The following is a 23,949-nucleotide window of genomic DNA, read 5'->3' on the forward strand; positions in this document are numbered from 1 at the left end:
TGTACCTACTGTGGGGAGGTGACAGCTCCTGACTGGATCACTGCCTCACTGGCATGGATAACAAAACTGTGCTTCAATAAAGAAGCATTAAGATGCCACAGCATTGATGTGGCTTTTTTTTTTTTTTCCCAGCCAGAATCATTCCCCTGCTTCAGAAGGAAATATTTTCCCCATTCTCTTTCTCCTTGCTGGGCTCCTTCTGGTTCAGTAATCTCTATATGTGTTCTTCCTTCCAAGCTCAAACCCCATCTCCTCCACCCTTGGCTGGGTAGGATCCTATGTGACCCCACAGCAGCCCTGTCACCTCTCCACATCCCCCCACCCAAACTCCACAACAAGCAAGACAGAGGGGTTTGGTGGCTTTTATTAGGACCAAAGCCCCTCAGTTGGGTTTGTTTTATTGTCACAGTTAATGTCAGGTTCAGAGAGGCTCATGCCAGGGCAGGCTGAGGTGCAGCCCCCAAAACACTGCCAGGGAGGGACAGCTCAGCAGGCAGCAGAGACCATGGCCAAGGACATCAGCACCTGCCCTGCCACCACCTGGTACCTGCAGGATCCACCTGGGAAAAGGAACGAGATCCTCATCCTGCAAGGGCACCAAGAGAGGCCTGGTCAAGGATGGGTGGGAAACATGTCCCTGCCACAGCACTGATGCAAGACAAAGCCAGCCACATTTACATCCCTCCCTCCACCTCACCAAGGGACAGGCTTCCCTCGGGTTCATCATCCCACCCCATCTCCAGCCAAGGAAGACCTGAGCTGCGACTCCATCAGCAGGTGACAAGGGCTAATGCAGGACACTCAGCCCACTCCAGCCCCCTGAAGCGATCCACCTTCCCTCCATCCTGGTGCCCCAACCCAGACCTACTTTGCTCTTTGTCTTGTCCTCTGATCCATCTTCACTTGGGCACTGCAGGAGAGCACAGGAGACAAAAACACCCTGAACTCCCCTTGTCTTACTCCCCTTTTGACTCCCAAAACTGCCTGTGTGCTCACCCCAATGTGCACCTGCACATCCTAACTCTGTATACTCCATCCCTGCACACACCTGCTCCAAGCAATCCCACACACCACCATCACTGCATGCTCCTGGCCAGTGTCCCCCGAGTCATCAGCTGGGTGACTCCCAGGTGCTCAGTGTCCCCAGCACAATGCCCAGCATATCTTCCTTGGCCAACTGGGCTGATCCCTCAGCGTGGGGGAAAGAGGGATTCTGCCCCTGTGCCTAACTCAGCTGAGACCCCACCTGCAGAGCTGCCTCCAGCCCTGGGGTTCCAGCACAGGAAGGACATGGAGCTGCTGGAGCCAGTCCAGAGGAGGCCTGGAGCCCCTCTGCTCTGGAGCCAGGCTGGGAGAGCTGGGGGTGTTCACCAGGAGAAGCAAAGCCCCTGGGGGAGATCTTAGAGCCCCTTCCAGTGCCTAAATGGGCTTCAGCAGAGCTGGAGAGGGACTTGGGACAAGGGTCTGGAGTGACAGGACAAAGGGAATGGCTTCCCACTGCCAGAGGGCAGGGATAGATGAGATATGGGGAAGGAATTATCCCCTGTGAAGGTGGTGAGGCCCTGGCACAGGTTGCCCAGAGAAGTCTGTGGCTCCTCCATCCCTGGAAGTGTCCAAGGGCAGGTTGGACAGGGCTTGGAGCAAGCTGGGATAGTAGAAGGTGTCCCTGCCCATGGCAAGGAGTGGGACTGGGTGAGCTTTAATGTCCCTTCCCACCCAGACCACTGATCTGCGAGTCCACAGAGCTCCTGCACAGCTGCACTGAGGATGTGCCTGTGGGGCCATGGGAGCAGGGCCAGTGGGGTCAGTGCTCCTGGAGGGTCTAGCAGCAGCTCCCACAGAGCTAAGCACTGACCCCATGCCACACACCCCGTGCCACACCAGCAGCCCTGGAGCTTCTACATAGACTGGGGTGCTGGGGTTGCCAGATTGGAACCCTGCCTGCATGGGAAGTGGGGCAGAGCATGACTAGAGGCAAGAGTGTTCTCAGAAGACACGGGAAGGGAAATGGCAGTGTTCAAGGACACGTGGCCAGCACATTAACATGCATACGGTGTGTGCGCCATGATCCTCCCACAGGCTGAGGAGGGGCCGTGGGGAGCAACACGGGGAGAGTCTGTTCTGGATGCTCTGCTGAGGGAAATGTGAGTGGCAAGTGTGGGCAGCATCCCAAGACATAAGTCAGAGCAGCCCAGGTGCAGGGGAGGAAGTTCACACACCCCCCACACTTGGGACAAGAGCAGGAGCAGCCAGTGTTGGGCCAGGCCTCCAGCAGCTCCTCTGGCTCTGCCATTTCTGTTTCCTACCCATTTTTTTCCCCCATGAATAAGGAGTGGTGATTTCAAGATGCTTCAAGACCATAAACCCAAGAAGCCCAAAGGTGCAGCTCCACAGGGCTGTCCAGTGTCCACAGACTCCCTCACAACCAGGATCAACTCAAAACAGGGACAAACCACAGCACTGGGAAAATGAGACAGAAAAGGCAGGCAAGGGAAACTGCTCCTCCTTCCCCTCAGCCAATCTCACCTTTCACATCCAGTCTGCAGTCTACTGAGGCTTCCCCCAGGGGATTCACCGCCTTGCAGGTGTAGACACCCCCATCAAAAGGGCCAGGCTTGCGGATTTCCAGGGAGCACACACCCTGATCAATCAGTGCTATGTATTTAGGATCTTCCCGGATTTCCATCTGATTTTTCAACCAGATGATTTTGGGCTGAAAGTTTAAAGCAGGGAGAGAAATGAGAAATCTAACTGGCCCAAAATGCAGCCACATCTCTCTGCCTTTGCCTTGGCCCTGCCTGAAGCTTGTGGCCATGGTGGGATTCACAGTCAGAAGTATTTCAAAGATCCAAATCTCCCACTTGTGAGGCCTAACCACTGCTCCACCCTTCCCCACCCAGCACAAGGGAAATAGGACATGGCTTGATTTAAGACCAGTCTCCCATCTCCATGCAGAAACACCCCAAATGTGCCCCAGCTACAGCCCCTTAACCTCACCCAACCCTAATCAAACAGCACAAACCATTTGCCAGAGACCCTCAGCCACCTTGCAAAAGTGGCTGGTGTGTCCCCAGGCCAAGGTTATGCTGTGCGTGGAGGAGCCACTGACCTGGGGGAAGCCCCGCACGGAGCAGAAGAGGTGAGTGCTGTAGCCCCGTGTAGTCGTTCGGTCTGTCAGGGGCTGCGTGAACTTTGGAGGTTCCATCATGTCCCGCTGGGGGATCTTCTCTGGCTGGTAAGTGGTTTCTAAGGAAATAATTAATTCTAGCTGAGGCAGGCCTGAGGCTCCTGGGCTGACCAACACAGGAATTCAGCACAAGGTACCCCAAACCACTTCTGTTCCCTCTTGTAAGAAGCCACATGTCATTTGGCCCAACCCAAGGACCTGGCCCTCAGCTCAGAGCAGCCCTGATTCCTCATCCAGTCATGGCATGGTAGTGTCCAGGCTCTGCAAGGAACAGGGGGGATGCCAATCCCCAAACTCACTGTGACACATTCTGTGTGGAGCAGGTCAGACACAGGCCAGGCACACTCTGCATCTCCCACTCCATCCCCAAATCTCAGTCTACAGAAATAAGGCATGGAGAGAAGCTCTGCAGACGGCAGAGACCCTAGGTCACTGTGTGCTACCAGGGAGCAGGACAGAAATAGATGGAAGGAGAGCAGGGCTGGTTGGAGATTTGGCCCTCAGCTGTGGAACCAAAGCCAGGGCTGTTCTGACCCTTCCTAGCTCCTGCTTCCATCTCATCACAGAGATGTCCATGCCTTGGTTCCTCTCAGGGGGCTGAGCATGGCACAGACTTCCCCCAAAGGAGAAATGAAGTGCAGATGGGGGGCAGCAGACTCTGGACCTTGGGAGTGCTCAGCCTCACTCCTGCTGGTCTTGTCCTGTAGATGAGCCCAGCATCATCAGCACAACTCTGAGGAAGCCCCACTGGTCAGGACCACTCTTGGCTACCACCCCCCCCAGCCCCTCAGCCATGTCCTCACTTGTCTTCTCAATGTTGGCCATCCCAGAGGCTATGGCAGCGCTGTCACTGAGCCCACAGATATTCTCAGAGAATACTCGGAAGGAGTAGGTATTGCCAATTATGAGATCGGAAATGGTGCAGCTGGTGCGGGTGCAGCGCTCCAGCACTGTGAACCACTTCTGGAAGGAAAACAGGAGGAAAAAAGAGAGCAGTGAGGGAAGATGGGCTGTGACAAGGATGGAGAAGGTGTGGGGTGAGGCAGAGAGTGCAGCCATCCCTCTCCCATTAGGGCACCACCAGCAGCAGGAGTGCCCAGGCTCACCCCACTCTTCTTGTCTGACTTCTGCACCCTGTAGCCCTTGATTTCAGAGTTCCCGTTGTCCACAGGGGGTGTCCACTCCAGGGCCACATTGAAGCCCCACACATCCACCAGCTTCAGGTTCTGGGGAGGGCCGGGTGGCTCTGCAAACACAAGTGCCCTCAGGGTGACATCCGAGTTTGCTCCCCTCACATTCTGTATCCTTGACCTGCTTGTAATCTCACCCTGGTCCAGCCCACAAGGGATGAGAAGCTGTGAGGGGCAAGGCTGGCAGAAACTCTGCATCCCCAGCCAGAGAAGTTCACATGCATGATCCTGCTGAGGATCCCACTGGAACAGGGACCCCAGAGTCCCTTGCCTTGTTGCCGTCGCATCATATCCCAGCCAGAACAAGACCTACCCAACCAAGGAGGAGAAATGATCCCCAGAGTGATCCTGCAGGGTCCCATCCTCAGCTTACCAACCACCTGGATGTCCAGGGTAGCCCTGTCCTCGGCTCCATTGATCTGCACGGTGAGCTCGTACTTGCCCGAGTCACTGCGCTGGGCTTGGCGGATGTAGAAGATGGTGTCCCGAGCCGTGTTGCGGATGTTGATGCGGCTGGTGTCCAGGGGCTGCCCTCCCTTGGTCCAGCTCACCTCGGGCTGTGGCTTTCCCTGGAGCAACAGGCAGGTCAGGAAACACTCGGGCACATGGTCCCAGCAGGTCCTGCTGGGAAGGACAGGTGGCAGAGCCACCCCGCTCTGTCCAGGCAGCAGCAGCCCATGTGCCACCTCTCCTATCCAGCAGTCCCCAGGAAAGAAGCTACAGCTGATTTCTGTCAGACTCACTAATGGGAAGCCATCAAGCTCCAAGGCTGAGGCTGGAACATGCTGGCTCTCCAAGGTCTTCATGGAGCAAGCCCAGCTTTGCTTGTCAGGGCAGAGCTGTGCTCTTATGGCCCAGGTGCTGAGTCCAGGCTCCAGCTTAACACCAGGGCTTGAATTCAGCATACAGGGAAAATTCATGTCTGCAGCATGGCCAGCACAGAGTCCAAACTGTCTGTGAGACATAGCATGGACAAGCCCCTCAGCTCAGAGGCCTCTCACTCTCTCTGCTTGCCCAACATGTTTCAAAGCCAGCTGCCATGGTGGAGACGCTCTGATGTGCCAGACAGGATGAGAGAGATAGCTGAGGAGACAACTCCAGCCTAGCCCACCAGTGTCAGCATTACTCCACCATCACACAGCCCTGGGGCTGCCCTCCTCCAAACGCAGCTGGTACCCTCTAGGGACCCCTGTGCTGTGCTGTAGGGTCTCAAGGGATGTGACCAGGTCCTGGTCCAGAGCATGAACTGAACTGGACTTATTGGCTGAGATAGCAGCAAGAGCCAGCCTATGTCCTGATGTGTTTGGGGTTGTCCCACTGCAGCATCATCAACAAAGATGTAGCAGGGGAAAAATAGGATCTGGGCAGGAAGAGGGGAGAGATTCCCACCCCATCAGCCACCCTCGGACCATAAGACACAGGGACCAAGCCAAACCAGAGCACAATTGGACCCCTGAGCTAACTTGCAGGAGCTAACCTGGAATGAAATGCCCAGCAGATTAAAGCCCAAATCACCCACCTACCTGAAAGGGGATCATGATGTTTACAGCATCCCCCACACGCCTGATGTAAGTCTCCCGCAGGTGCCGAGGCATGCGGATCTTTGGGAGTTCTGGGGACCAGGAATTCACACTGTGAGACAAGGAACTCCCATTCCTCAGTTGGCTGACCCTCCTCATACACACCCCTGCTTGGCCACCAAGAAAATCCACCCCAACATGGCCACCTTCTCCCTCTCATCTCCTGGGCAGTGCTGCTCCACTGCAGGGCTGTGCTAGCCTATCCCATTGCCTGTACCTCAGAGTGATATCCATCCCTGAGATCCCAAGTCACCACCCAAGGGCAGCATTCCAGTGGATCATTCACCCCTCTTCATTACAGCCAGGCCATGGAGACAACCAGGCCTCAGCCAGAAGAGCCATAGCACAACCTATATGGTAACAAGGCAGGGAACAGCATCTCCCAGTCGGGAAATATTTCTTCCCCTGACTTTCCAGAGGCACACAGCCCAACTTCCAACAAGGACAAGGCTCAACCTCTACCTTCCCTGTGCAGTCCAGGCCACTAAGACAACAAGGAGGTGCCTGGTCATACCAGAGCTGTGAAAGCCTCAGGCTCATGATAAAGGCAAACATCCCCAAGGAACCATAAGAAAGACAAGTAAAAAACCCAGTGGAGAAAGCTCATGGATCATGTCCCCTTCTCAGGGTGGAATAGAAGCCATACAACTCTGCCAGCTCAGTGATATCTAGGGATCCCTCTGGAGCCTCTTTCAAAGGAGCTGGGAGTCTCTGCCTGGGTTAAACGTGCATGAGCTTAATCCTGGCCCAGCCAGAAAAAACCAGACCTGAGCCAAACAGCTGTGAGGGCTGGGGAACTCAGGGACAGCCCAGCAGTCCCAGATGGCCCTTCCTGACAGCTGAGATGGCCCCTGCTCATGCTGTGATTTCTGCAGGTATCCATCCCCCAGTGCTGCCACTTGGGTTCGTCAGTCTCAGCAGAGCAGGGAAACCTGACCTCGGGAGAGGAATGTTAATTAATTCATGGGTGTTTTCCCCAGCTCCCCCTGCTTTGCTCGGAGGGCAGGGGCTGGGTCTAGGTCAATAGCCCTCCTGACGAAGTGCCATGGTGGGAAGGGCATTCTTCTGCCCTTGTTCCCGGCAAAATGTGACTCCCATGCTGATCCTTCATCTGGTTTCTCCTTGTCTCTCTCCACCTCCCAAGCCCACTCATCCCACCTGTTGTTAAGCTCTGTGCTGTCCAGTTGCTGCTATTTTAAATCCCCTGGGGTGCTATAAATGAACTGGTAAGATGTACAAAATGCAGGCCTAGAGAAAATGTGAAGGCCAGGAAGAAGGGAAGGGAAAAGGGGAAAAGGGGAAAAGGGGAAAAGGGGAAAAGGGGAAAAGGGGGAAAGGGGAAAAGGGGGAAAGGGGAAAAGGGGGAAAGGGGAAGGGGGGAGGGGGGGGAGGGGAAAAGGGGGAAAGGGGAAGGGGGGAAGGGGGAAAGGAAGGGAAGGGAAAGGAAGGGAAGGGAAGGGAAGGGAAGGGAAGGGAAGGGAAGGGAAGGGAAGGGAAGGGAAGGGAAGGGAAGGGAAGGGAAGGGAAGGGAAGGGAAGGGAAGGGAAGGGAAGGGAAGGGAAGGGAAGGGAAGGGAAGGGAAGGGAAGGGAAGGGAAGGGAAGCCCAAGACATCAAGTTGTGTGTGGGTCTCTCAGCTCTTTGAGTTTTACACCTGTACACATGCCTGGGAGAAAGCTCGGGCAACATGGACAGGATGTGGAAAGCACAAGTTGTGCATTTGGCATCTCATGCCAGTCCCTCACGCCCTAGTTTTCCCAGTTATATGAGGTTTGGTGGGATGGTTTTGAGGTCAGAGGTGAACAGGCACAGCCACCACTCTGAAGCCACTTTCAGCTCCTCCAAACACACTGAGAAGATGGACACTGCAGGACCCTTTCCACAGCCTGATAGTCTTCTCTAAGCCTTTTCCTATGAAAAGCTGGTGGTTCCTGGAATAACTTTTGTTACTATTACTATTTTTAAGCAGCTGAAAAATCTGATGTGTTGGGTAACAGGAAAACTTGAGCATTAATAATTTCTTCTAGAGGGAAAATTAGTCTCTATTTGCTGTTTGCTGAGTGCAAACTGGCCCTGCCCTCCTGCATCAGCCTCTGCACATTGGCAGCACCCCAAAAGGAATGCTAGTCTTGCTAAGCATGGGAGCAAGTCATTCATTAGCAAGTTCAGCATGATTAAAGTTCCCATGCTCCAGACAAGCAGCTCTTGACTTCCCTGAGCTAAATAAACAAAGCTGTCCAAATGTGTGCCGTGGCATATTTGGGATGTGACACGGCCAAGAGGAGGAGACTCAGGGGGTGGTGGATTCTGAGCTCTTGCTGTGAAATGGGAAAATGTGGTTCTGTCTTTAGAGTCCTTCACCCCCAAAGTTTCAACATCAGAAAGATTGGTGAGGTCAGGAAGAGTCTCCCAAGGGAATGGGACACAGTCACTGAGAATAACATCTGTCAAAGGCTGGATGAGAGGCTGCTCACGCTGCAGGGGAGGACAGAGATTTCACACAGGAATTTTGCCCTCAGGAGCAGTACTCACGGAGGATCTCCCTGATGAGCACTGGCTGCTCCAGGGTGGCCGGGTCACTGGCTCCGCTGGCACTGACAGCCATCACCCGCACGTGGATCTTGTCCCCAGAGCTGAGGTTTGGGATTGTGTAGCGGGTGGAAAGAAAAGGCTCCTGGTTCACAGCTTTCCAATCTGAACCTGCAACAGACACAGCACAGCACTTTGGATGTGCCATGGACAGACAGACACATCCTGGGCAGCAGGATCAAGGCCCAGAAGATAACACCCAGAGGCAAAGAATCCTTTCTTTGGAAATGTGGAATGATTTGGGGCACCAGCAGAAAAAGGGACTTTAGAGGGGAGGTTGGCTGCCCCTGCCAAGGACTGTGGGGTATGAAGTGCTGGCAGGAACTCAGCACTGGAGCATGAGGACATTTGCAAGCAAGAAAAGGCATCGGGCCAGCGAACATATCCCTGCTGACCAGGTGCATTTCTGAAAGGAAAGATCCTTGAAGATCCCTGCCAGCCACTCTACTTCTCTCACTGCCCCAGGACAACACTGGGGCTCACCATGGCCTCCACAAACCCCTCCACACTGAACAAGGTTTACTCAGGACCTGCCCCTGGCCTGACGGGCCTTTCCAAGTGTTCTTCCTGCTTGTAATGGACATCTGAAATTCAACCCAGAGCCCAGCCCTCCCCCAACTCCAGCTAACATGGCCTTGCCATGTGCCAAACCTCCCAAAATGTTTCTTACTTAGAAAATAAACTGTCCCAGTCCCCCAAGGACTGGGTGTCCCAGGTGGGCAATGAGAGTTACCCATAAATGCCAGGGTGTGCCAAGCCCCCATGTGCACCTTTAGAGCAAGGTTTTCTTGCTGATGCCATTGGACCAGCCAAATCCCACCAGATTCTCTTTCCCCTCACCACTGCCATTGCTCGAATCAGCCCTCACTCAAATCTCATCATAGCCAACCAGAGTCTTGGACCAGCCCAAATACAGCAGTCCTGTGGCCCCTGAGTGATGACTGAGGGACTGGAGTTCTCCTGTCCTCCAGCAGACCCAAAGCAAGCCAAGAGAACATCCAGACTGGGCCATTTGGGTGGCTGTCAGACAGATCCCTCCAGGAATGGCTGCATCATTCCTTGTCCCATGCAAGGGCCTCATCACACATCCCACTCACTCATGGTAACCTCTCCACCCCAGCCCAGTGATGGAAGCCTCCCACAGCCAAGAATGTGTCCATCATGTGTGCCACAAGCTAAACAGCTGAGGATCAAGTTCCTTGAGGTGCATGGGCCACCTGGGCCCCCCAAACCACTCCAGCCCAGACTCCCCTTGCAGATCCTCCCAGCCACACAGACCCTTCACTCTCACCCCGAAGCCCAGCACGACTTCAAGACAGCACCCAAAACACAAATCTTAACATTCCACCACACAGCAATACAACTGGAGAACCATGGACAATTTCTGGACAATTGTTTTCACCTGCCAGCCCACCACCGTCCGCCACAGCCACCCTCCTTCCAGACATAATCAAGTCTGCTGATATATGCCCAGGACCCTTCCCTTCCTCATCCTCCCATTTTATCCCCATTCCTTCCTGCTTCATTTTGGGCAAACAAGAGAGGATTGAACTTTTTCCTCCTGTTTTCTTGGATTACCACCCCAGCCTCAGTCTCTGCTGATCTGGAGTTCATCAGAGACCAGCCCCAGAGGGTGTGTTGGTCTCTGTCCCACACTAGAACTGGACATAGCAGTGACTCGAAACCTGTTCCACGCCCCTGCTGAAGACATCACTACTGTCTGAAGCCAATGGGATGCCCTGTTCCTTCATGGAAAAGAAATAACGATTCAAAATGGATTCATTTGGGTAAGGAAGGAATTGTTGCTGGGGGAAATGCTCTTCTGGATTCCACCTGGCTCCATCCCACCCCACAAGCACACACCATCTCTCCATGCTTTTGAGACAGGAAAGACCAAACATACTTCCATCTTTGCAGATCTCCACCACATATCCATCCAGGCCTGCCCGGCCCATCTGCTCCGGGGCTTTCCAGGTCAGTGTGAATGAGTTTTCACTCACTTCTTCCACGGCCAAGGACAAGGGGCAGCTGGGTGGCTCTGTAACAAACCCACAATCGTGAGGGCAGGGCTCAAGGAGCTGGGTCCTTGGAAGGCAGTCACTCAACCACCGGGTCTGTCTTCAGTCCACCTAATTCCCACTGCAAAAATATCCTTGATGGCTTCACTCCTCCATCCCTTCTCCCCAGCATATGCCCCCTTCAAGCCTTACTTATGTCCCCTCACCACTCCAGTGTTCCCCACTCACCTTCCTTTGGTTTCTCCAGTTTAGGTTCAGGGGCTGGGGCTGGTGGTTCAGCTGGGGGATCTGGGGAGCCTTCTGCAGGCGCTGGAGTCACTTCTGCTCCAGCTTCTGTGGGGGTGGGAGCAGGTTCATCTCTGGGGACTGGAGGCTGCTCCAGAGGATGCTCAGGGGCTGCGGGTTCTTCAGTAGCTGGGGCTGGGGCTGCTTCTTCCTTTGGGGCTGCTTCTTCCTTCGGGGCTGCTTCTTCCTTCGTGGCTGTTTCTTCTTTCGGGGCTGGCACTGCCTTTTTCTTTGCCGCTGCCGGTTTTTTGGATGGAGGTGCAGTTTTGCCGGTCATCGCTGCAAAGCCTAGGGACTGGGCAAGGGGATATTCTGGGGTCTCTGCTCTGGGGTCTCTGCTCTGTTTTGGGGTTCCTGCTCCAGACAAAAGATCTCTCCTCTGGATCTGGGGTCTGGACTCCGAGGCTGGGGTCCCAGCTCAGGACCAGGCGTCTCCACTCTGGACTGATTGTCTCTGCTGTGGGATGGCTGTGCTGGGAGGGGGGAACTAGGCCACTGAGCCAGAACAGGGGCTGGGTGATTTTTATAGGCTTTGGCTGGCACTTGTCACCTCCCTGCAAACCAATCTGCCTGCGCAGGCGGGACTGCCAGGAATAGCCACCCGGGACCTGCACATTCAGCAGCCCCAGCTGCCCCCTCCTATGGGATAGCAGCACATGGGCCCGGCCCCCCTCAGCGGCCCCCCTGGGCTCACTCAGGACTGGGTAGGCCAGGGCCAGGTCACCTTCCTTTGGGGACATAGCTCCTGTCCCCAGCACCAGCACCCCTCTGGCTAAGGGCTTCTTCATCTTCACTGCCACCTCCTCAGCCACCCACTACTTCCCAGTCCCCACAGACTCTCCCTGGACCCCTTCATCTGCCCTTAGCACTTGCATTAACACTAGACCCTCCCCACTCCAGCCCTCCCTGTTAATCCTGCATTGACCCCTCAACCCACCTGCTCCCCCTCATATGCTCCCACAGTTCCTGTAACCCCTCTCGTTCCTCTCTGGTCCCTCTGTCCTTCTTCAGCCTCATCCTGAATCCCACTGGGTTGGCAGAGGCTGGAAGACAATCTTTGGCTTTACCTGGACCAGCCCAGCTCCCCTATCCCTAACCCACATTTCTGGGGAAGATAAATCACTCACCGGCCCCACGCCATGTTCTCCAGCTTCTGTTCTGCCCAATCAATCATACTTGTCCATGGAGACTGGTCACCCCAGAAATCGTGACCAGCCACCCTACTGTTACCCCCAACCTCAGATTCACCTCAAATACCCCAGTGACCCAGGAAAGCCCCATTAATCCTATGGGTCATAAACCACTCACCCCCTGCTTGCTCCTGTTCCCTTACTTGCCTCATGCTGTGCATGAGAAGGTCTCTGTATCCCTAACCTTCCTGCAATTTTGGTTGAGAGAGTGTTTTCCTCATTTCACAGGGAGCTCCCTGTCTCCAGGAATGCTGCTATGGAGCATCCAGGAACCCCAGAGGGCAGGGTTAGGTGGGATATAGGGAAGAAATTCTTCCCTGTGAAGGTGGTGAGGCCCTGACACAGGGTGCCCAGAGCAGCTCTGGCTGCTCCAGCTCTGATGGTGTCCAAGGCCAGGTTGGACGGAGCTTGGAGCAACCTGGGATAGTGGAAGGTGTCCCTGCCTCTGGCTGGGGTGGGAATAGGATGAGCTTTGAGGTCCCTTGCAATGCAAGCCTGGCTCTCCTGGCTGCTGGCTCACAGGCTTACAGTTCTGTGGTCCCCAGGAAACACCTCCAGGTGTGGACATTCGGGTCAAGAGGCATCTCTGAGACAGCCAGAGCATGAGGCACTTTCTCTGCCAGGGCCAGGTGATCCTAGCTTTGCTAACAGAGCTGGTTTTCCACGTAGGGGGAGTTGTGGTCACCCATGAACTGGAGGGAAAGAAGGAAGAGCAAAGCCCCATTGGCCAGACTGGTCTTTAAACGGATGGTGACATCCCAAAAAAGAGCCCAAGGTGTGCACCCCAGCTGGAGCAGCATGACCCTCCTGCTCCAAGAAGAATATTTTTTCTCTCCTGGTTATTTGGCAGCAGGACAAAGCCAGGATACCATGAGATGATGTTGGTGCTTCAGAGAGGGTCTATTTGGCCCAAACTATGTGATAACCCAGATGTTCCTTGATTACTTCCCCAGTGAGGAGGAATATGACTAATAAAAGTTCGGCCTTACCCAAAATACCCTTGCAATGCCTGAGGGACGAGGTCCTTGAGGCAGGAGAGAGTGATATGGGGCTCCCAGGCATTTCTGCTATCTGCATGGACAGCTACTGGCAGTTCCTTTCCTGTCCGGAGCACCTTGGAGTGGCTCAAAATTGCCAAGTCGGTCATGAACCAGAAAATTCCCTGCCACTGTTCTAGCCAGTGAGAGGACAAGTCCTGCTGCCCAGCACAGCAAGAAGGGGCTGGAGAGGACCATCCTGCTCCGGCTGTCTTTGGCTCCCAGGGGCCAATTGTAGAAGGTCTGGTTTCTCCATACCTTGGCTCCTCCTTGGCTCCTCTACTTGACCCCTCGACATGGGCCATGGGCCATGCCTTGATGACTCTTTCCATAAGCTCACAGGTGGCCAGTTCTAGACTCCCACAGACATCTGCTCAGACATCTTCCCTGTATCTTTCTCAATCACAATATCTAATCTAAACAAAAAAACTCACTTAATTGCAAAAAAAAAAAAAAAAAAAGGCTTGTTTTGATAACATGTTAAGAGAAGCAATTTAAAGAGCTCAGAAAGAAAAATAAATCAATACCAAAACTCCAGTTCACAGGGAAACGAGCACTCAGATTTCTCTCTGATTTCCATTTGGTGGAGTGCAGCTGAATATTGAATACTTTTCCAAGGAAAAAGAAAGAACATCAATGTAAGAATTTCACTTGAAGTTCTTAATTTGAAAGAAACTTGGGTCTGTAAACCTGCTCCATGACGTTTGGATGCTTTTAATCTGTTGACTCAGGGGATGACTAATAGGTTATGAGCAAATGAATCAACATGGTTTATCACCCACTCTTATCTGGGCCATATTACTAGAGTTTATTGGCATCTTGTTTATTCACACATTGGGCAAGCGCTGGGTGTTGAGCAAACCCCAGCAGGGAAACACTGAGGAGCTGCTGTCGATGGCAAAGGCACCATGGGAGGTTGTCCCAGTTCCAAGTCAAAGGGTTTCCCACAGGCTCCAGAGGCAGGAGTCGACATTTCCTTATCCACCACGATGGCTTCACTTGTGGATTCACAACTGGGATGGAGAAACTGCTGCCAGGAGGTGATTTCACTATCCAGGACAGGAGTGGGCTGTCCCAGCCCCCAGTTTTGGGTGAGGGAGCTCAAATTAGTCTGGTGATGGAAATGAAAATCACACAGAGGAGGCTGTTCCTGCAGGCAGCTAGGAGGCTTGAATATTAAAAATTTAGTGATAATTTAAGTATCAGCACTGGGGTTTTTTTGCCAGAAACTATAAATATTTCAGGATTTAGCTGAAATACAGGTTATCCATGTTTTCCAATGAGAAAAAATCTTCTCCTACAAAAAGCTGGTACTTTCATAAATTGGTTTTGACCCACATTTCAAGCCCACCGAGTCACTAATACATTTCCTTACTTATTTTCCAAGTAAGTACAGGTCTAAATAAGAGGAGTATCATTTATGCCCAAAAGGATGAGATTCTCCTCATGCCACTGTTATTCCAACTCCCCTTGATGACACAGCACAGTGGTCAATCATTTTCTAGCTGTGTTTGTTTGACAGGATTCCATTGCAAAGAGGTGAATTTGTTCCCCCAAAATATCAGATTGGCCCATTCACCCAGACTCAGAGTTCAGGAAACTAGAGACCTTGCCAGGTGGAATGGAGGAAGCCTCGGGAATGCATTCCCCACATCAACAGCTGATGTGTCAGTGTGGGGAGATGGAGGATGCCTCCAACAGCTGGGGAAAATCCTGGAGGCTTCCAGAGATTAGGACCATCCTCTAAAAAGGGCTCTGGGATTAGACTGAAAGTGGTGAGACCTTCCCACTTGCGCATCGTAAAGCAAAGTGGAGATGCCAAAGGCCTGGAATAAATATGAAGCTTGTGTCATCAGGGTGGGAAGGGCTCTCTGAAGCTGCCACATCCTCTGTGCTCATCCCCTCTTGTCCCTGTCCCTATTAACAACTCTGGAGATCCTAGTGAGCTCTTTGCACCCCAGTAGGACTGTAAAAGCAGCAGGTGGACATCACACTTGGGCCACAACAGGCTCTTGACGTGGTGTCTTCTGGTCCTTGGCACAGCCATGGGTTTGGCCAGGGCAGAAGACAGAGCACCAGGGGATCAGCGTGGGTGTCAACGAGGAGTGTCACCCACAGCCTGTATCAGGGAATACCTAGGACTCACAGGGTCTCCACTGCCAACCCCAGTGAGATAAATTCAAAGTCAACAGGACAGAGAGGGAACCATCCCCAGCTCCTTTTGGCCACATCCAGCCCTGTACATGTCGTGTGGACTGTGTGTCCATAGGAGACATCACAGAAAACCAGAAAAATGCCCAAATCCCCTGAGTTTCAGCAGAAAGGAGGTGTCCAAGCCCCTTCAGGGGGACTGTTGCTGATGGCTACTGTAGCCGATTACTGTGTGGGTCTGTGCCCACACTTTCAACTGCTGTTCCTGCTCTTGCCCTGTTCCTCTTCCCAGGGTTAACTCAGATCCCCAGAAAACCAGAGAGCTCATCTGGAAAACACACAATTTTTAACCACAAATGCCAGTAGGGCATTTAGGTAGGGAGGCTCAGTGCCCTATCTACCACCTCCCATATTCCACGTTCTTGCTCCTGGCTTCAGCTCCAGATCCCAGCAGCATTTCCAGCCTTGTTGTCACTGTGATATTCACAGAGCACTGAGTCAAGCAGCCAGGGCAAGCAGCAGGTGGGCTGGGACCAGGCAAGATTTCCATTTGTCTGTCACACACAAGTGGACGCTTACTTCATCCCAAAGCAATGACTGCAGGCAGGGGGCTCCAGGCCTGAGCTGGGACATGGCCCCAGTTCTGCTTCCAAAACTCCCTAGGAAAGGGCCTGTCGAGGTGTCACACTGGACACAGGGTAACACCTGGGACATTCCTGGGACAGTAATTTTAACAAGTATTGCTTTAAAATATCCTTGTCTGGTCTAGAAAATACAACCAGGTAATAAAGAAACATTAACAGGAGCATCTCAGAGATGTTGAGGAGTGTCTCTTGTCTGGTGGGCACCGATACAGGGTCCTAACAGCCACAGGCTCCAGAGCTGTCCCTGTCACTAGGTGCAGCCCAGCTCACCCCAGCAGCACTCAGCCGCACCAGTTTGATTCACCAGTAACCTTTTTTCAGGGAAAGAGTTGTCCAGTCCTGACACAAGCTGCCCAGGGCAGTGGCAGAGTCTCCAGCCCTGGAAGGATTTAAAAGCCATGTGAGATGTGTCAGCTGAGGACATGGGTTAGTGGTGGCATTGGCAGTGCTGGGTTAAGAGTTGGACTCTTAAGGGTCTTTTCCAACCTAATTGATTGTTTAATTCTATGATCAGTCAGGGTTCCCCCACCTCCAGGTCCCCCAACATCAGCTCACAGAGCAGCAGGGTAGGTGCTCAGACCTGCAGTCTCCCTGCTGGGATCAGGAGCTGCCAGATGCAGGCAGGGGATGCAAACACCCAGAACCAACTTTTGGGCCGTTATTTTTGGGTTGTAATGGGATCATTCTCCTCCAAGATGGATGAGGTAGAAAAATAGGAAAACCCATGCAGAGATGTCCTGATTTTGCCCCGTGATTTGCTGGGAGCTGAGCCAGGGAGCTCCGTGTTCCCTCCAGCCTGAGACAGCACTGCAGTGGAAAAACCATCACAGAGAGTCGTCAGCTGCTGCCCACAGCCAAAATGGTTTCCCCAAGGCCACCTGTGGGGCCACCACAATTAGAGCCACAGTACTAGGAGACAGCACAGCCGGAGCAGAGGCTCCAGGGCAGTGACCTGCAGCAGCTGCACCCAGGGCCAGCTGGGCCTGAGCATGCCAGGCCAGCAGGAACTCGCACGCACCTTGGCACCACAGCTCTCACCTGCCGTATGCCCAGGAGCAATGCCAGTCCTGGGGCACTGCTCTGCCTGGGGTGAGTTTTTCCAGCTCTGCCCTACTTCTGGGGCTGCCAGAAGGAGCTCACCTAAGACAGAGAGCCTGCAGGGACAGGGCTGTGTTAGACCTGCTCTCTTCAGTCTGCCCAGAGTCACCTCTACAAAGGCTTAGGGACAGCAGCTGGAGATGCCAATAAGGTTCTGTCACCACCTGCCCTGGCTGCCCCTGCTCTGTGGCAGGGAGAAGCTTCAATTTGCAGCTCAGGTTTTCGTTCTGCATTAAAACCAGGACCTCAGGAAGGCCTGAATTGTTTCAAAGCCCCTTTGCTGGTTTATTCTGAACATTTGCACCCCAGGCCCAGAGCCACACTAGCTGTTTCTGTCTCTTGAGCAAGGAGCTGGGAGGCTCTGCAGGAGAAGGAGGAGGGAACAGCTCAGCCCCATGTTTCACCAGCACCAAGGGTGAATTTCAGTACAGATTAGGACCAGCAGGGAACTCAGTGTTTACCCTGCACAAGGACAGCGCCACTTTCTCAGAGCCTGCTTTGCTCATTTCCTCACCTGCAGTCCCAGGCAGGACCAGGCACTGCCAGTTCCCAGGAGGGTGTTCAGCCTTGCCCTAAGGACTTTGAGGGAGTGAAACCCCTGCCAGGGTGCACCATGACTTTGGCCAGTAACAGCCAATGCCATGGTGTCAATGTCAGGGTTAGATGTTCCCAGTCTCATTTGACCTTCAGCATCCCCTTCATCAGGTCCCCGTACTTCCATCAAGGACTTAAGGCCACCTTGAGTGTCTTCAAGGACCCAGTTCCTCCTGTAGGACCAACACTGATGTCTCCACTTCTCCTCCCAGTTCTTCCCATATTTTCTTGCATCCAACACCTCTTTTCCTTGCCTTGCTTTCACTGGCACCCTTACCTTCCCTATGCTCTCCCCATCTCCTCCTCCCCCCTGCTCCCTTCAACCCACTCCCAGTCCTCTGTAGGATTCTGCCAAGCTCCATCCTGGAGCATCCCTGTTCAGCTGAGAGCAGGAAAAACCAGCAGGGTGTCCTGCAGCCAGACCTGCCCCAGCCCCAGGGATACTGGTGGTACAGGGAACAGCCATGTTTCAGATGAGGCAATGACTTCAAGGAAGTCCTTGAAGCCGGTGTGGTGGTGGCCACAAGGGCTGCTTGCACCTTGCCCTGTGCAGGGTGTTTGGGAAGCGCTGTGCCTTCCCAGGATTCTTGGAAGCAAATGGGATCTGCTCCCTCATTGGGACAGCATGTCCTGGGCGCATCCCACAACCCTCTCTAACTCAAACACCTTTGTTTGTGAACTTCCCTACTGTGTCCCCCTCCCTGGAGAATTTGCTGGGTCAGAGGGGCTGTGAAAAGGTTTGGAGCATCCCCAAATCCCAATGACTTCTGCCAGGTCCCAGTAAACTGGGAATACAGACCACTTTGTGTTGTCCAACAGGGCCCTGCCTCATCCTTTCCCTGCTGCCACCAGGGAGCATCATGGGGACACTCAATCCAGCTGGGTCCTGCCCAAATCCTCCAGAGAGTGAAATCCTCCCAGCCAAGCTTTGGAAATGCCTGGTCCTGGGACTCCCTGAGGCAGCTGTGTCATCCCCAGAACCAGCTGTGCCACAGCCCTGTTCTAGATGCAGAGGCTCGAGTGCCACAGTCAGGGCACCCAGGAGCTGCTCCCTGCCCTGTCCCCATTCAGCACAGAGTGACAGCCCTATGCCACCCCTGGGAGAAGCATTTCCTCAAAACACCTCCAGAGCAGCTGGGCCAAGACATGGTACTCAGAGAACAAAATGGGCTTGATCTGTTGATCCAATAACCTGAAAAGAAACAGCCATGGAAGATGCTCCAATCTCATTGTCTTTGTCCATGAGCAAGTCAATGCCAAAGGGACAGCTGGATACTTGCAGAGAAAGGCCAAAACCTCCAGCTGGACATGACCAAGGACAGTGAGATCCAGGGATGGAGGTGGCTTTGGCTCTTACCCATCTCCTGGGGGTTAGGAAGTGGCAGAGATCCCAAGGGATCCAAAGACAAGAGGAAGAGATGGGTGTCTTCTGCTTCCCAAGTGCTGACTGTTAAGAAGGCTGATAAATTCTCAGTCACACAAAATCTGAGACCAGCCCTGGGAGAAGAGCTTGAGGTGTTGGTTCCCAATGTGCCCCAGCCATTCTGGGTCTCAGAAACACCCCCAGCCAATTGGGCTGATTCCCCAGAGTGGGCAAGAGAACAGGGGGAGATTCTGCCCCTCTGCCCCACTCAGCTGAGACCCCCACCTGCAGAGCTGCCTCCAGCCCTGGGATTCTAGCACAGGAAGGATGTGGAGCTGCTGGACCATGTCCAGAGGAGCCCATGGAGATGCTCAGAGGGCCAGAGCCTCTCTGCTCTGGAGTCAGACTGGGACAGCTGGGGTTGTTCAGCCTGGAGAAGAGAAGGCTCTGAAGAGACCTTAGAGACCCATCCAGTGCCTAAAGGGGCTCCAGGAGAGCTGTACAGGAACTTAAGACAAGGATCTGGAGGGACAGGACAAGGAAAATGACTTTCCACTGCCAGAATGTAATGTTAGATGGGATATGGGGAAGGAATTCTTCCCTGTGAAGATGGTGAGGCCCTGGCACAGGGTGCCCAGAGCAGCTGTGGCTGCTCCATCCCTGGAAGTGTCCCAGGCCAGGTTGGATAGGGCTTGGAGCAACCTGGGATAGGGGGTTTCCCTACGCATGGCAAGGAGTGGGAATGGGATGAGCTTTGAGGTCTCTTTACACATTGAGGGAACTCGTCCTTTCTGTGGGCTGGAAATGTCCCAGGATCCCACTGGGCAGTGGGCATCATTCCTGCCCAGCATCTGTAAAGCCCTTGGGATCTCTTGGGGTGCTCAAACATTGCAGGAATGCCAAGCGACATGCAGGGCTGTCACCCTCCCTGGCTGGCACTGAAGGTGAGAAGCTGATTTATTTTCACAACCTGTAAAGCCCTGAAGAGGTGAACATGGCCAGGCTGGGCACTGGGCATGGCTCTTTTCTGTCCTTGGCACTGTGACTTCAAAGTAGTGTTGGGACTCTCCAAAAGTTCACATCTTCCCACAAGACAGGCGATGACCTGGTTCCATCCCACACCTGCACAAGGAAAAATACCTTTGCCGGTCCCATTAATGCTGCTTGTGACTGTGGTTAGCTCTTTTTTGGGGATGCAGGAGAAGCTGTGCTGTCTTTTTGCACCCCAGCATGGCAATCAGGAGGGACGGGGGGAGACAAGGAGGGAGCTGCCAGGACCAGTTATCTGATCCCAGCAGCTCCAGTGTAAAGTTAGCATGGCCTTTTAGAAAGTACTTGCTGTGGCAAAACATGCAGTAAATCACTGCTCTGAGTGCCAACAATATTTTGAGATTAGCAAATCTTAAAGCTCATTTTGGGGTCGTGGGTTGAAGCCCTGCCAGTGTAGCTGGGGGGTGGCCTTCTTCACCTCGCACCCTCCAGCTCCCAGGGATTGCACCAAGCTGCAAATCCTTGCTTTTTGAAGGAGATTGGATAGGATCTAGGGTCAGCAATGGGTGTGGAGTCCTGCAACCCACTCCAGTGGATTATCACCCTGTGCTTCCAAGGAGCAGGACAGATTTCTTTGCCTTTTCCTTTCCAGACTACCTTGGAAAATCCCCAATTTCCTCCCTTAATTTACTAAAAAACCAGCTCCCATCAGTTGCCCCAGCCTTTTCCAGAATCATCCTCTGCTCCCTGGGACAAGTCACAATGACCTCCAGCACCATCACCCTACCCTTCCCTCCCCAGTGTCCCCAGTGTCCCCAGAGTCCCCAGCACCCCAGCACTGGGCTTTCCACAGTGCTTCAGGGTAAGAATGCCAGGATTTAAAAGCCACCCAGGAGGTGGGACCCTGGTGTTTTCAGACATGCCACAAGTTTTCCAAGCTCAGCTGAGGGTTTATTCAGCCTGTGAGACAAAGAGAAGGGAGAAGCCCTTGGAACTGGGGAGGAAAAGGGGCATCGAGTGCCTGGGAGGCCCAACCAGGAGCACTCTAATGGAAAATCACCACAGGGTCTGCATCCTGCAGGAGACTGATCCCTGAAACACCTTCCCAAGGACTTAACATCCTGGAGATAGCATTTTAACCCAGGAAAAATCACTGAGTCATCACAGGAGGTCCTAGGGAAAATCCCAGGCTACACCTGAGAGTTCTGTGGCTCGACTCTTTCCAGGCCATTTTGTAGTTTAGATGCAGCTGTCTGTATTGAGAATGCCACAGAAGAAACCACTTCATCCAGAGCAGTACTTTGTCAAAGTTCTGAAGGAATGTGGGACTGAAAACTTGACTGCTGCTGTTCTTCCATCCCTGCTGTTTGAGTGAACACTCTGATTTATTTCAGGCTTAGAACTCCTGTCACTGAGTTCTCAAAAAGATTTGTGTTGGCCACAGAAGGTCATTCCTGTTTGTATCAGGGAGAGCAGTAAAAGTTGCTTGTCAGAAGGACATTGTCAGTGTAGCTGAGCTCCCGTTCCTTGTGGAAATATTACAAAATAAAAAGCTGCCAAGGTCAAGTGCAACAGCAACACAGGTTGATATTAATATAATGTTCCTGCTTATTGGCATTGTGGGACAGTTCCCATCTGTGATGCTGTATGAAACTGTCCTCAAAGTGCAGGGAAAATAATTCAGCAAAAGCAGCATGGAGCTATGTCAGGGAAGGGTTAGATTTGAAAACACATAGAGGATTTTCCCCCAGGGGGTGCTGAGCACTGCCCAGCCTGTCCAGGGAATGGTCACAGCCCCAAGGCTGCCAGAGCTCCACGAGCCTTTGGACAATGCCCTCAGGCAGAGGTTGGGATTGTTGAGGTGTCTATGCAGGGCAGGGGTTGGACTTCATGATCCCTGAGAATGCCTCCCAACGCAGGGGTTCCTGATTCTGTGATCTGTGGTTGCCCATGTGCCAACAGCAATGCCAGCCCAGCTGAGAGCCTGTAAGCTGAGAAGTCCCCTGGCCAGAAAACAGCCTTGGAGCACTTGCCCTGCACTGTATTTGCAAAGGGGCTACAGCCCAGCATGAATCTTCCCTGCCCACCCAGGCCCCTCTGCCCAACCCCATATCCATGAAATCCCAAAGGTGAATTGAAATATTTGGGGTTAAAACCATGAGGTGCAAGGAAAAGTGGCCCAATTTGCTTTGTTTTCCAGTGCCTTGGAGCTTTGGAGCCTCCTCTACAACCACTATGGAAAAATTGGGCCCAAATCTTTCTGCACACAAAAATGGCCCATTTTGGGGTGTGTGACTTTGACATGGGGTTCTCTGCACCCCCAGTAATTGAAACATGGAGAGCTTTGGGCAGATAAGGGATGCGCCTTGCTAAGAAGCTGTGATTTTGGCATACCCATGAGGGTTGACATCTCTTTTTCTTGCCCAATCTGGGTCTGCTTTGCTCCTGGTTATGGCTCAGATGTCCCAGCTGAGTCCCCAGCAGGTCCCTCTGCACCCACAGGGAAAGAGGAGCTGGCAGAGGCTGTTCCATGGCACCGTGTTATGGGGTGCTGTGAGGGATATGGAGCATGGAACAGGGCAGAGAGCTAAGCATCAGTGGCAGGAACGGTGCAAACACGAGTGTGCTGAATCCACACATCCCCAGCCCGAGCACAAACCTCCCGGGAGCCAGAAAACCAGGCAGAAAATTCTCTCCAGTGGAGGTCCCCTCTCCCGGAGAGATTTCTTTGCTCTAATGCCGCCATCCAGTGGGAGAAACTCCCTGATATGTGAAAGGCCGGGAAAGAGGGCATTGGATTCTCCACCATCCTCGGGGCTGCCCTCGGTAGCGTCCCTGCCAGCGATGCTGTGACTGCACTCCATCCTCCGTTTCTGAGCCCCCATCTCACCCTGGGCGCGATGGGCAAAATGGAAACAGCTCACACACGGCACCTTAGTTCCTCCGGCACCCAGCCAGGGGGTGGAGAAGGAGGGAAGATGCACCGGGGTCAGGCGAGGGCTGCAAGCCCAGAGGAGGAGGAGGAGGCTGAGGTGCAAGCAGGGTCCCAGCGATGGGGACGCCGCGGTCCCAGGGCGATGGGGACATTCCCAACGCTCCCCTCCCGCCCTGGGATCTTTTCAGCCTGAGCACACCGTGCCTGCAGAAAGCCGAATTCCAGCGCATATTTAGCTCCACCGGGACTTCAAGGAGGGAAAAATAGCCAAGCACAAAACTCCCTGAGGCTGGTCAAGGGAGTGAAATCACTTTGGCAGCGGCCACAGAGCAGCGCGACGGCGAGCGGGGGAAGCGCGGTGGCCAGCGGCCCCCAGGATCCACAATGCGCCCGTTTGTCGTCCCCACGGGCGGCCGGATTCCGGCAGAAAGGAGCTTTGAGTGGGAATATTCAAAAGTTCAACCTCTCTCAGCAACGCAAGGTTTGCTGGATTGTGCGATGGCACAAAGGGACAGTTGTTTCCTCGGGAAGTTTTGTGGCTGGAACACGGCGCTTTTACTGCCGCACAGAAGCCGCCTGAGAGGAATCACGGCGTTATCGAGGCGGGTTCGCCGTCACAGATTTGCCTTAAAGGGAGAAAGCAGGGGGGAAAAAATGTGTTTATGGGTATAAAATCAAAGAATTTCCGGGGTTTTCTTCTGGCTGAAAGCAGCAGCTGTTCTCCTAAGGTGGCGCTCATTTCCAGGAAGCAGGCGTATTCCTCCAAAATCGAGGGGAAAACCCCTTTTTCTTTTCCCTTTGTGCCAAGAGGAAATTTGTCCTGGGAACAAGCCCTGCGCACAAACACACTGTCCTCTCTTCCGAGAAGCGCAAATGCTTTCCCACCCACTCAATACTAGCCTGAAAATGACTCCTGGACCAGCAACTCCCTGATAATCCCAATGAGGAGGCAGCATTCTGATTGAATCAGAGGCACATGTCCCGGTGGCGATGAATTCTGGAAGCACCCATCAGCTCTGCAAGGCGAAGACTAATCCCAGAGGTTGCAAACCCATTCTCGAGCTCCAGCCCACACTCGGGAAAGGAAGAGGGATGGGAG

The 23,949-nt window shown here is 53.4% G+C and overlaps 2 protein-coding genes across 4 annotated transcripts in view; one reads left to right on the forward strand and one right to left on the reverse strand.

The window, feature by feature from the left end:
* The window catches only part of UBE2T (ubiquitin conjugating enzyme E2 T), a 176,915-nt gene that overhangs the window by 27,487 nt on the left and 125,479 nt on the right, over positions 1 to 23,949 (forward strand). The window lies entirely within an intron of this gene.
* On the reverse strand, positions 351 to 11,336 carry MYBPH (myosin binding protein H). Of its 3 annotated transcripts, none has more exons than XM_066335816.1 (11): positions 10,792 to 11,336; positions 10,449 to 10,583; positions 8,489 to 8,656; positions 5,901 to 5,989; positions 4,751 to 4,946; positions 4,294 to 4,433; positions 3,991 to 4,150; positions 3,110 to 3,246; positions 2,527 to 2,713; positions 869 to 910; positions 351 to 560 (listed from the first exon to the last, which is right to left on the reverse strand). In XM_066335816.1, the coding sequence occupies exons 1-10, from the start codon at positions 11,123 to 11,125 to the stop codon at positions 900 to 902; spliced, it is 1,557 nt and encodes a 518-aa protein (XP_066191913.1). In that variant the 5' UTR covers positions 11,126 to 11,336; the 3' UTR covers positions 351 to 560; positions 869 to 899. The 3 variants fall into 3 exon arrangements, with proteins under 3 accessions (XP_066191913.1, XP_066191912.1, XP_066191911.1); XM_066335815.1 differs by having other exon boundaries at positions 351 to 586; XM_066335814.1 differs by lacking the exons at positions 351 to 560; positions 869 to 910 and having other exon boundaries at positions 2,498 to 2,713.

This window comes from Sylvia atricapilla, chromosome 25 (genome assembly GCF_009819655.1).
Source record: "Sylvia atricapilla isolate bSylAtr1 chromosome 25, bSylAtr1.pri, whole genome shotgun sequence".
In the NCBI taxonomy this organism is placed as follows: Eukaryota; Metazoa; Chordata; class Aves; order Passeriformes; family Sylviidae; genus Sylvia; species Sylvia atricapilla.

Bases quoted from the DNA above. Each gene is read 5' to 3' on its own strand.
- MYBPH (XM_066335814.1), bottom strand. From the start codon at position 11,125: ATGACCGGCAAAACTGCACCTCCATCCAAAAAACCGGCAGCGGCAAAG. The intron at 4,434-4,750 runs GTAAGCTGAGGA...TTGTGTTTGCAG, and splicing joins CCTGGACATCCAGGTGGTTG to AGCCACCCGGCCCTCCCCAG. The intron at 3,247-3,990 runs GTGAGGACATGG...TTATTTCCTTAG, and splicing joins GGCCAACATTGAGAAGACAA to AAACCACTTACCAGCCAGAG.